Source organism: Pleurodeles waltl, chromosome 3_2 (genome assembly GCF_031143425.1).
Source record: "Pleurodeles waltl isolate 20211129_DDA chromosome 3_2, aPleWal1.hap1.20221129, whole genome shotgun sequence".
Classification (NCBI taxonomy): Eukaryota; Metazoa; Chordata; class Amphibia; order Caudata; family Salamandridae; genus Pleurodeles; species Pleurodeles waltl.
Window position 1 is genome coordinate 215,031,461 of NC_090441.1, and position 12,326 is coordinate 215,043,786.

The window sequence follows — 12,326 nt, forward strand, 5'->3', positions numbered from 1 at the left end:
TTATGGATGTGCGGAAGCATTGACTCTGTAACAGGTTCATGGGTGCTTTCACTGATGCACTTGTGGAAATATTGTCTCTCTACTGGAAAGGGTAAAAGGGTGGTCCCACTGATGCATGTTTGGGAGTATTGACTTTCTACTGGAGAGGGTACAAGGGTGGTTCCACTGATGCACATGTGGAGGTATTGACTCTCTATTAGGAAGGGTACAAGGGTGGTCCCACTGATGCACATGTGGGACTGTTGACTCTCTCCTGGGATGGTACAAGGGTGGTCCCACTGATGCACGTGTGGAGGTATTGACTCTCTACTGAAGAGGGTATAAGGGTGATCCCTCTGATGGATGTTTGGATGTATTGACTCTCTACTGCAGAGGTGTTAGAAATCAGGTGCAAGAAGAGGGTACAAGGGTAGTCTCGCTGAAGCATGTGTGCAAGTATTAATACTCTAATGGAGAGGATACAAGGGTGGACCCACTCGAGCGCATGTGGAAGTATTGACTCTCTACAGGGAAGGGTACCAGGGTGGTTCCAGTGTTGGATGTGAAAGTTTTGACTCTCTACAGGGAAGGGTAAAGGGGTGGCCCCACTGATGTACGTGAGGAAGTATTGACTCTCTATTGGAAAGGGTACATGGGTGGTCCTACTGATGTTTGTGTGGACGTATTGACTCTCTATTAGAAAGGCTACAAGGGTGGTCCCACTGTAGGACATGTGGAAGTATTGACTCCCTACTGGAGAAGGGTACAAACGTGGTCCCACTGTTAGACGTGTGGAAGTATTGACTTTACTTGAGAGGGTACCAAGGTGGTTCCACTGATGTACGTGTGGAGGTATTGACTCTCCTGGAGAGGGTACAAGGGTGGTCCCACTGATGCATGTGTGGAAGTATTAATACTCTATTGGAGACGGTTCAAGGGTTGTCTCACTAATACACATGTGGAAGTACTGACTCACTACTAGTAAGGGTACAAGGGTGGTCCCACTGATGCGCATGTGGCAGTATTGACTCTACTGGAGAGGGTACAAGGGTGGTCCAACTGATGCACGCATGGAAGTATTGACGCTACTGGAGAGGGTACAAGGTGGTCCCGCTGATGCACGTGTGGAAGTATTGACTCTACTGGAAAGGGTAGAAGTGTGGTCCCACTGATGCAGGTGTGGTGGTATAGAGTCTAATGGAGAGGGTACAAAGGTGGTCCCACTGATGCCCATGTGGAGGTATTGCCTCTACCGGAATGGGTTAAAGGGTGGTCCCACTTATGGATGTGTGGAAGCATTGACTCTCTAACAGGTTCATGGGTGCTCCCACTGATGCACTTGTGGAAATATTGTCTCTCTTCTGGAAAGGGTACAAGGGTGGTTCCACTGATGCACATGTGGAGGTATTGACTCTCTATTGGAAAGGGTACAAGGGTGGTCCCACTGATAATTGTGTGTAAGTATACACTCTATACTGGGAAGGATAAAAGGGTGGTCCCACTGTAGGATACGTAGAAGTATTGACTCTACTGGAAAGGGAATAAGGGTGGTCACACTGATGCATGTGTGGAAGTATTGACTCTCTACTAGGAAAGGTACAAGGGTGGTCCCACTGATGCACATGTGGAAGTAGTGAGACTCTACTGTAAAGGGTACAGGGCTGGTTCCACTGATGCACATGTGGGAGTATTGACTCTCTACCAGGAAGGGAACAAGGGCGGTCCCTCTGTAGGACATGTGGAAGTATTAATGCTCTACTGGATAGGGTACAAGGGTGGTCCCACTGATGCACATGTGGGACTATTGACTCTCTACTGGAGAGGGTACAAGGGTGGTCCCACTGATGCATGTGTGGAAGTATTGATGCTCTACTGGACAGGGTACAAGGGTGGTCCCACTGATGCACGTGTGGAAGTTTTGACTCTCTACTGGAAAGGGTACAAGGGTGGTCCCACTGTTTGTGTGGAAGTTTTGACTCACTACTGGGAAGGGTACAAAGTTGCCCCACTGATGCATGTGTGGAAGTATTGGCTCTCTACTGGAAAGGGTACAAGTGTTGTCCCACTGATGCACGTGTGGAAGTATTGAGACACTACTGGAAAGAGTATAAGGGTGGTTCACTGATGCATGTGTTGAAATATTAATACTCTACTGAAAAGGGTGCATGGGTGGTCCCACCGTTGCACATGGGGAGCTCACACCCCGGGGTACCTACTGGGAAGGGTATAAGGGTAGTTCCAGTGTTAGGTGTGGAAGTATCAACACTCCAACAGGTTCATAGGTGGGTCCACTCATGGATGTGTGGTAGTATCGACACTCTAACAGGTTCATGGGTGGGCCAACTGATGCACGTGTGGGAGTATCAACTTTCTAACAGGTTCATGAGTGGTCTGATGCACATGTGAAAGTATTGACTCTCTTGGAAAGGGCACATGGGTAGTCCTAATAATTGATGTGTGGAAATCCAAGCACTCTAAAGGGTTCATGGTGGGGTCTGATCCACGTGTGAAAGTATTGATTCTCTTGGCAGGGGTCTCACTGTTGGAAGACACCAGGTTTTCACACACTTTCTTCCAATCCTTGTCTCTCTCAGGTCTTCCTGAAGGAGGAGCTGGAGCAGAAGCTGGAGAAGAACCGGGAAGAAAAACTCCGAAAAGCAGCTATGGTTATTCGAGCCCACGTGCTGGGCTATAGAGACAGGTGGGTGAGACCATGAGGCGTGAGACTGTAGTGGCAGGTGGGTGTGAGACCACGTGCTGGGCTATAGAGACAGGTGAGTGTGAGATCATAAAGACAGATGGGCGTGAGACCATAAGGTGTGAGGCCACTGAGACAGGTGGGTGTGAGACCATAGAGACAGGTGGGTGTGAAACTATAGAGGTAGGTGATCCTGGGAACACCTGCTAGGCTATAGAGACTGGTGGGCATGAGACCATAGGGACAGGTGGATTGAGACCATTGAAACAGATGGGGGTACATGATACAGCGGGTCACTGAATGTGAGCTCACGCCCTAGGTTATATGGCACACTGGGTCATTGACTCTGCTCACGCTCCAGGGTACATGGCACACTGGGTCACTGACTGAGCTCACGCCGCAGAATACATGGCACAGTGGGTCATTGACTGTGAGTTCATGCCCTAGGGTACATGGCACAGTGGGTCATTGACTGAGCTCACGTTCTAGGGTACATGGCACAGTGGGTCATTGACTGAGCTCACTTCCTAGGGTACATGGCACAGCGGGTCATTGACTGTGAGCTCACGCCCTAGGGTATATAGCACAGCGGGTCATTGCCTGTGAGCTCACGCCCTAGGGTATATAGCACAGTGGGTGACTGACTGTAAGCTCACACCCATGGGGTACATGACACAGTGGGTCATTGACTGAACTCATGCCCAGGGGTCCCTGACTTAGCGGGTCATTGACTGAGTTCCCACCCCGGGGTACATGACATGATAGGTCATTGACTGAGCTCACGCCCAGGGGTACATGACACAGTGGCGCCCAGGGGTAGATGACACAGTGGCTCATTAACTGAGCTCACGCCCACGGGTGCATGGCACAGGGGGTGACTGACTGTAAGCTCATGTCCTGTGGTACATAGCACAGTGGGTGATTGACTAAGCGCACACCCAGGGCTCCTTGGCACAGTGGGTGATTGACTGAGGTCACGCCCTGGGGTGCATGGCACAGTGGGTCAGTGACTGAGCTCACACCCCTAGGTTACATGGCACAGTGGGTCATTGACTGAGCTCACGCAACCAGGGTACATGGCACAGTGGGTCATTGACAGAGCTCATGCCCAGGGGTCCATGGCTTAGTGGGTCATTGACTGAGCTCACACCCCGGGGTACATGGCACAGCAGGTCATTTACTGAGCTCACGCTCCAGGACACATGGCACTGTGGGTGATTGACTGTGAGCTCACGCCCAGGGGTACACGACACATTGGGTCATTGACTGTGAGATCACGCCCTGGGGTAAGTGGCACAGTGGGAGATTGACTGAGCTCACGCCCCAGGGTACATAACACAGTGGGTGAATGACTGTGAGCTCACGCCCAGGGGTACATTGCACAGTGGGTGCTTGACTGTGAGCTCACGCCACGGGGTACATGGCACAGTGGTGTCATTGACCGTGAGCTCACACCCCGGGGTACATGGCACAGTGGATGATTGACTGAGCTCATGCCCCAGGATACATGGCACAGCGGGTCATTGACTGAGCTCACATCCAGGGGTCCTTGGCAAAGTGGGTCATGGACTGAGCTCACTTCTTTGGGGTACATGGCACAGTGGGTGATTGACTGTGAGCTCACGCCCAGGGGTCCTTGGCACAGTGAGGGATTGGCTTTGAGCTCACACCCACGGGTACATGGCACAGTGGGTCATTGACTGAACTCCCGCCTACTGGTCCTTGGCACAGTGGGTCACTGACTGAGCTCACGCCCAGGGGTCCTTGGCACAGTGGGTCACTGACTTAGCTCACGCCCTAAGCTTTGATGGTTAACCTTGGACAGGAGATGGGTTTTTAATATTATGGATCAGAGGTAGCTTCCATGGTGATTGGGTCCTGAGGAAGCTGTTTTCAAGTGTACTTGTGAAGTAACTATTGGTTGTGAAATGAGCAGGTTGCAGCATTAGTTTGTGTTCAGCAGCATCTTAGTGTAAGCCCTGATGGATGGATGGTGTGCAATCTGCTCGAGTTATCTGATTTTATGATGAGGTCTGCTTGCAGTTTGTGTTTGGTAGGTTTTTCATATTTTAAAGTTTTATGTATAGAACAGAGATTGCTGTGGTGTTGTGCGCCTTGTTGGATCTGGAACAGATTGCTGTGGTGTTGTGCGCCTCGTTGGATCTGGAACAGATTGCTGTGGTGTTCTGTGCGCCTCGTTGGATCTGGAACAGATTGCTGTGGTGTTCTGTGCCTCGTTGGATCTGGAACACAGTGCTGTGGTGTTCTGTGCGCATTGTTGGATCTGGAACAGATTGCTGTGGTGTTCTGTGTCTGGTTGGATCTGGAACAGATTGCTGTGGTGTTCTGTGCGCCTCGTTGGATCTGGAACAGATTGCTGTGGTGTTCTGTGCCTCATTGGATCTGGAACAGATTGCTGTGGTGTTCTGTGCGCATTGTTGGATCTGGAACAGATTGCTGTGGTGTTCTGTGCCTCGTTGGATCTGGAACAGATTGCTGTGATGTTTTGTGCCTCGTTGGATCTGGAACAGATTGCTGTGGTGTTGTGCGCCTCATTGGATCTGGAACAGATTGCTGTGGTGTTCTGTGCGCATTGTTGGATCTGGAACAGATTGCTGTGGTGTTCTGTGCCTCGTTGGATCTGGAACAGATTGCTGTGGTGTTGTGCGCCTCGTTGGATCTGGAACAGATTGCTGTGGTGTTCTGTGCGCCTCGTTGGATCTGGAACAGATTGCTGTGGTGTTCTGTGCGCCTCGTTGGATCTGGAACAGATTGCTGTGGTGTTCTGTGCGCATTGTTGGATCTGGAACAGATTGCTGTGGTGTTCTGTGCGCATTGTTGGATCTGGAACAGATTGCTGTGGTGTTCTGTGCCTCATTGGATCTGGAACAGATTGCTGTGGTGTTCTGTGCGCATTGTTGGATCTGGAACAGATTGCTGTGGTGTTCTGTGCCTGGTTGGATCTGGAACAGATTGCTGTGGTGTTCTGTGCGCATTGTTGGATCTGGAACAGATTGCTGTGGTGTTCTGTGCCTCATTGGATCTGGAACAGATTGCTGTGGTGTTCTGTGCGCATTGTTGGATCTGGAACAGATTGCTGTGGTGTTCTGTGCCTCGTTGGATCTGGAACAGATTGCTGTGGTGTTCTGTGCCTGGTTGGATCTGGAACAGATTGCTGTGATGTTCTGTGCCTGGGTGGATTTGGTTGCTTTGGTCTTTGGCCCTTGGATAAAGACAGTTTGATGCTGTGTTCCTGGGATCACGGTGGTTTGTGGTGTCTGCCCCTTGGAAGAGGCTGGTTCTGCTGTGCATCAGCAGTGTGTGTCCGGTGTATTGAAAGAGCTGGTACTAGATTGTGCGCGTTCAGTTAGGTTTAGATCCCACCTGGGGTCTTGGATGGGGCTGTGAACTAGTTTGTCTCTTTGGCTGTGACTGGCAGTAACACCGTTTGTTTCAGGCTTGCCTGGTGGCATGCTGAGGTGCGTCTCTGGGATGGGAGATGTTTGTGGTGTCATTTAGATCTTGGTTAGAGCGTGGTTGTAACATACTCCTTTCTTTCAGGGAGTGGTAAACTCTTTCTCTGATTATTTTGGTATTAGTATGACACGGGTATTTGTGTCACCTGGGAGAGTATCCAGGGGTCTACGGTTTCTTGTGAAATTCAGGAACTGAGCAGGCGGCTCCGATGGAGGGACAGGTTGTTCCAGGCTTGGGGAGCGAGGTTGGCGAAGGCCCGGCCTCCAGATTCGGCTCGGTCTATGCGGGGGATGTCTGCAAGTAGGAGACGGTTGAGTGGCCATCTTGGGTAGGTACGTGGAATTTGACAAGTTGTGAGATATGTAGGTGGGGTCATGTACAAGGCTTTGAGTGTGTGCGTGAGGAGTTTGAGTGCTCGTTTGTGGATGAGGACCCAGTGGATGTGTTTGAGGTGTGGGGTGATGTGGGTGTGGTGGGAGGGAGTGGCAGCTGAATCCTGTACGGTCGGGTGTCCGATAGTCAGTTGACGGTTGATTTCTACTTAGAGGACATTGTGGACCAACTTTCTGGTGATGCGGACCTGGGTGTGGGCTCTTCCAGTGCTGAAGGTAAGCCACGCCAACATCTTTCTGAGCATCTTGAATGTGTGGCAACAGGAGGCAGACACTGCGTTCACCTACCACACAAATGAATATCTGTCAATAACTCAATGCCTATACACATAAGTACGTTGGTGTCAAGGATTTTGGGGAAAAAAACAAATTGGTTTTTACAAATAACCCTCACTCACTCTAATAGTGACTTGATTCGTCCTCTGGTTCATCCTGACTGCTAGAAGCCAGGTTGGGTCACCGTACTCCAGGGAGTACTTTGTGTGTGTGAATATTCACAGGCTAACCGGGGATAAAAACCTAAAATGAGTCATGCACACCAAGGTGTCGCTTTATTGACAGGATGGATGAGCATGATTGAAAATAATTATACGAATGTTAATTATACAGGTGGGGGCACTGCAGGAGTATAATGGTCCTACGAACCTCAATCTATCATTGTCAACATGTTGTCATCAACACACTTCTGCCTGAGTCTATTGGCCGGAATAGGTCCTGGCAAATGTTTTCAATTCTTCACTGGGTAGTGATTGTTTGCTTTCACCTTTAATAGAGAGTGGTTGAGGTGGCATCGGAGCTGGTGGTGGTGCTTGGGTAGGGGATGTTTGTAGTTTAGTGTGGTTTGTGGTGATGTTTGGATAGTGGCTGGTTCTTGTGGTTTGTGGTGATGCTTGGATAGTGGCCGGCTCTTGTGGTTTGTGGTGATGCTTGGATAGTGGCCGGCTCTTGTGGTTTGTGGTGATGCTTGGATAGTGGCCGGCTCTTGTGGTTTGTGGTGATGCTTGGATAGTGGCCGGCTCTTGTGGTGATGCTTGGATAGTGGCCGGCTCTTGTGGTTTGTGGTGATGTTTGGATAGTGGCTGGCTCTTGTGGTTTGTGGTGATGTTTGGATAGTGGCTGGCTCTTGTGGTTTGTGGTGATGTTTGGATAGTGGCTGGCTCTTGTGGTTTGTGGTGATGTTTGGATAGTGGCTGGCTCTTGTGGTTTGTGGTGATGTTTGGAAAGTGGCTGGCTCTTGTGGCTCGTGGGACTTGTGTTTTGGGATGTGAGCCTTCATTATGTGTCTGTAGTGATGCCTGCCTTTGGACAGGTGCTGCCTTTGATGCTTACACCTGGACCAGGTACGGTTTGTGTGGCTTACATTACAGCCCACTGGCTAGGGGCTGGTTGTCATATTGTATGTCAAGTTGGGGTTGTTTAAGTTGTGGTGCTGCCCTTCAAAGAATTGTTGGCAATGTGAATTTGGTGTGTTATAGGAGATGTGTCGTTTGAGTTTAGGTCTGATATGTGTGGTATTGCTCTGCTGTACTTCTGTGTTTGAAATGATGAACAACATATGGTGTTGGTTTCTTTGTGGTATTTCTGCCAAACAGCCATGTCACAAGTGATCTTTTTAGGCCATTTACTTCAGTAGCTGAAAGGCAATTTGTGTGACTCTGGAGTAAGGGCTCAGCGTCTTTTTTTCTTCCAGAGCACATATTTTCTCATTCTGGATCGTGAGCAGCTAATGCTGTTTGATTCTAGTGCCTGGGGCATCTATGCTGTCTGATGCTAGTGCCTAAAGTGTCCATGCAGTCCGGTTCCAGTGCCTGGAGTATCCCTGCTGTCTGACTCTAGTGCCTACATCCATGCTGTCTGAATCTAGTACCTAGGGTATCCCTACTGTCTGACTCTAGTGCCTAGGGTATCCCTACTGTCTGACTCTAGTGCCTACGATATCCATGCTGTCTGAATCTAGTACCTAGGGTATCCATGCTGTCGGATTCCAGTTGCTAGGATATCCATGCTGCCTGGTTCCAGCGCCTATGGTATCCTTGCTGCCTGATTCTAGTGCCTGGAGTATCAATGCTCTCTGATTCCAGTGCCTAGGGTATCCATGCTGCCTGGTTCCAGCGCCTATGGTATCCATGCTGCCCGATTCTAGTGCCTGGAGTATCCATGCTGTCAGATTCTAGCGCCTATGGTGCCCATGTTGTCTGTTTTTAGCGCCTAGAGTATCCATGCTGCCTGTTGGGAATATGCAGCAGTCCTGTCTGAATATGGATCATAGAATAGCTGTGCTGTCTGGTGTATGACCTGAAATCATGTCTAATTCTGGATTATTGTCAGCGTCCGTGTTTAATTCTGAGTGTGGAGGGGACCATGTTGTCTAATTCTGTCACACGTGCAGCCGTGGTGGCTGATGCTGGAGCCCAGGCACCAGAGAGATCTAATCCTGGTGTGTTTGCAGCAGTGTTGTCAGATTGTGCTGTATGAGACGGCTGGGATGTCTGGTCTAGGGTACAAGCTGCCAGCATGTCATATGCCCTGACAAATACATGACCATGTTGTGTGGCTCTGGTGTTCGAGCACAGCCATGTTGTCTTGTTACGGAATGTGTGCTGCAGTGCCTGATTCTGGTGTATGCATGCTGGGTGGCTCTGAGACCTGTAGTAGTCATGTTGTCTGATCCTGGTATATGTGGTAGGCATGTTTTCTGATTATGTGGTAGCCATGCTGTCCGATTCTGCTACATACAGCAACCCCTATGTGTCTGGTTCTGGTGTATGAAGTAGCTATGTTAGGTGATTCTTGTACATGTTGTAGCCATGTTTTCTGATATTGTTATAAGTAGTATCAATGCTGGGTAATTCTGGTGTACGCGGCAGCCATTGTTCATGATTCTAGTCTATCTGGTATCAATGTCGGGTGATTCGGGTACACGTGGTAGTCATGATTTCTGATTCTAGTGTACCTGGAAGCCATGATGTTTGATTCTGGTACACGTGGCAGTCATGTTTTCTGATTCTAGTGTACCTGGAAGCCATGTTGTTTGAGTCTGGTACATGTGGCAGCCATGTTTTCTGAATCTAGTGTACCTGGAAGCCATGATGTTTGATTCTGGTACACATGGCAGTCATGTTTTCTGATTCTAGTGTACCTGGAAGACATGTTGTTTGAGTCTGGTACACGTGGTAGTCATGTTTTCTGATTCTAGTGTACCTGGAAGCCATGATGTTTGATTCTAGTACACGTGGCAGTCATGTTTTCTGATTCTAGTGTACCTGGAAGCCATGTTGTTTGAGTCTGGTACATGTGGCAGCCATGTTTTCTGATTTTAGTGTACCTAGAATCCATGTTGTTTGAGTCTAGTAAATGTGGCAGCCTTGTTTTCTGAATCTAGTGTACCTAGAATCCATGTTGTTTAAGTCTGGTACATGTGGCAGCCATGTTTTCTGATTTTAGTGTACCTGGAAACCATTATATTTGATTCTGGTGCATGTAGCAGCCTTGGTTTCTGATTCTAGTGTATTAGGTACCCATGCTGGGTGATTATGGTACATGCATTAGCCATGTTGGGTGATTCTGGTGTATGTGACAACATGTCTGACTCTGCTGTATCAGGTGCCCATGCTGGGTAATTCCGGGACATGTGATAGCCATGTTTTCTGATTCTAGTGTATCAGGAAACCATGTTGAGTGATTCCAGTAGACATGGCAGTCATGTCTTCTGATCTTAGTGTACCTGTAAGCCGTGATGGCTGATTCTGGTACATGGGGGAGCCATTTTCTTTCATTCCGTTCTGTGTAGCAGACACATTTTCTGATGCTGATGTATCAGGTACCCATGTGGGTGATTCTGGTGCATGTGTTAGCCATGTTATAGGATTCTGTTGTATGTGATAGCCATGTGCATGGGTTAGCCAGGTTGTTTGGTTGTGGCACATGGTAGCCATGTTTTTTTTATTCTGCTGTATGTGATAGCCATGTTGATTAATTCTGGGGCATGTGTTAGCCATGTTCTTTGAGTCTGCTGTATGTGGTAGCCATGTTTGATTCTGCCGCATGTGATAGCCATGTTCTTTGATTCTGGCACATGTGGTAGCTAGGTTTTCTGATTCTAGTGTATCGAGTTCCCATGTTGACTGATTCTGGCACATGTGGTAGCCATGTTTTTTGATGCTGGTGGATGAGGAAGCCATGTTGGGTAATTCTGATACATGTGTTAGCCATGTTGTTTGATTCTGGTAGATGCGTTAGCCATGTTCTCTGACTCTGATGTGTGTCCAGCGGGTGCCTGATGTTGGACAAGGCCTAGCCTGCTCCCTGGCCCCCAGGGAGTCCACTGGCCCCCAGCCAGGACCCACTTCCTAAAGCTTTCTTTTCTAACCTCCCTCCAGGAAGCGCTTCAGGGAGTTGCAGTACAGTGTCATCACAGTCCAGAAGCACTACAGGGCCTACTTGTCCCGGCGCTACTACCAGCGCCTGCGGGCCGCGGTGCGCCTGCTCCAAAGAGTCTGGAGAGGGCAGCTGGGTCGGCGCATGTACCTGCAGCTGCTGCAGGAGGAGCAGAGGCGCCTAGAAGCAGAGCAACAGCGCCTAGAAGAGGAGCACAGGCGCCAAGAAGAGGAGCAAAGGAGGCTAGAGGAAGAAGAGAGAATGAGGAAGGTGGATGAAGAGAGAAGGCAACAAGAGGAAGAGCGGAGGAGACAGGAAGAGAAAGAGAGGGAGGAAGAAGAGAACAGGTTTGTTACCACCCCCCCCTCCCCACAACCCCCCCCCCACACACACACCCACCTGCCACTGCTCATCAGGCCTCACCTACAGCACCCAGGATCTTGCAGTAAACACACAGCTCTGCAACTGCTCATCACCCCTGACCTGCAGCACCCAGGCTCTTGCAGTAAACACACAGCTCTGCCACTGCTCATCAGGCCTCACCTACAGCACCCAGGCTCTCGCAGTAAACACACAGCTCTGCCACTGCTCATCACCCCTGACCTGCAGCGCCCAGGCTCTTGCAGTAAACACACAGCTCTGCCACTGCTCATCACCCCTGACCTGCAGCACCCAGGCTCTTGCAGTAAACACACAGCTCTGCTACTGCTCATCACCCCTGACCTGCACCACCCAGGCTCTTGCAGTAAACACACAGCTCTACCACTGCTCATCAGGCCTCACCTACAGCACCCAGGCTCTTGCAGTAAACACACAGCTCTGCTACTGCTCATCAGGCCTCACCTGCAGCACACAGGCTCTTGCAGTAAACACACAGCTCTGCCACTGCTCATCAGGCCTCACCTGCAGCACCCAGGCTCTTGCAGTAAACACACAGCTCTACCACTGCTCATCAGGCCTCACCTAAGGCACCAGGCTCTTGCAGTAAACACACAGCTCTGCCACTGCTCGTCACCCCTGACCTGCAGCACCCAGGCTCCTGCAGTAAACACACAGCTCTGCCACTGCTCATCAGGCCTCACCTACAGCACCCAGGCTCTTGCAGTAAACACACAGCTCTGCCACTGCTCATCAGACCTCACCTACAGCACCCAGGCTCCTGCAGTAAACACACAGCTCTACCATTGCTCATCAGGCCTGACCTACAGCACCCAGGCTCTTGCAGTAAACACACAGCTCTGCCACTGCTCATCAGGCCTCATCTACGGCACCCAGGCTCTTGCAGTAAACACACAGCTCTGCCACTGCTCATCAGGCCTGACCTACAGCACCCAGGCTCTTGCAGTAAACATACAGCTCTGCCACTGCTCATCAGGCAATAAACACGCAGCTCTGCCACTGCT

The 12,326-nt window shown here is 50.0% G+C and overlaps 1 protein-coding gene across 1 annotated transcript in view; it reads left to right on the forward strand.

The window, feature by feature from the left end:
* The window catches only part of LOC138286710 (unconventional myosin-X-like), a 483,148-nt gene that overhangs the window by 376,774 nt on the left and 94,048 nt on the right, over window positions 1-12,326 (forward strand). Inside the window, exons 22-23 of the mRNA XM_069227214.1 lie at window positions 2,574-2,680; window positions 10,926-11,270. Of these exons, the coding sequence (XP_069083315.1) occupies window positions 2,574-2,680; window positions 10,926-11,270 (452 nt within the window). The remainder of the gene's footprint in view (window positions 1-2,573; window positions 2,681-10,925; window positions 11,271-12,326) is intronic.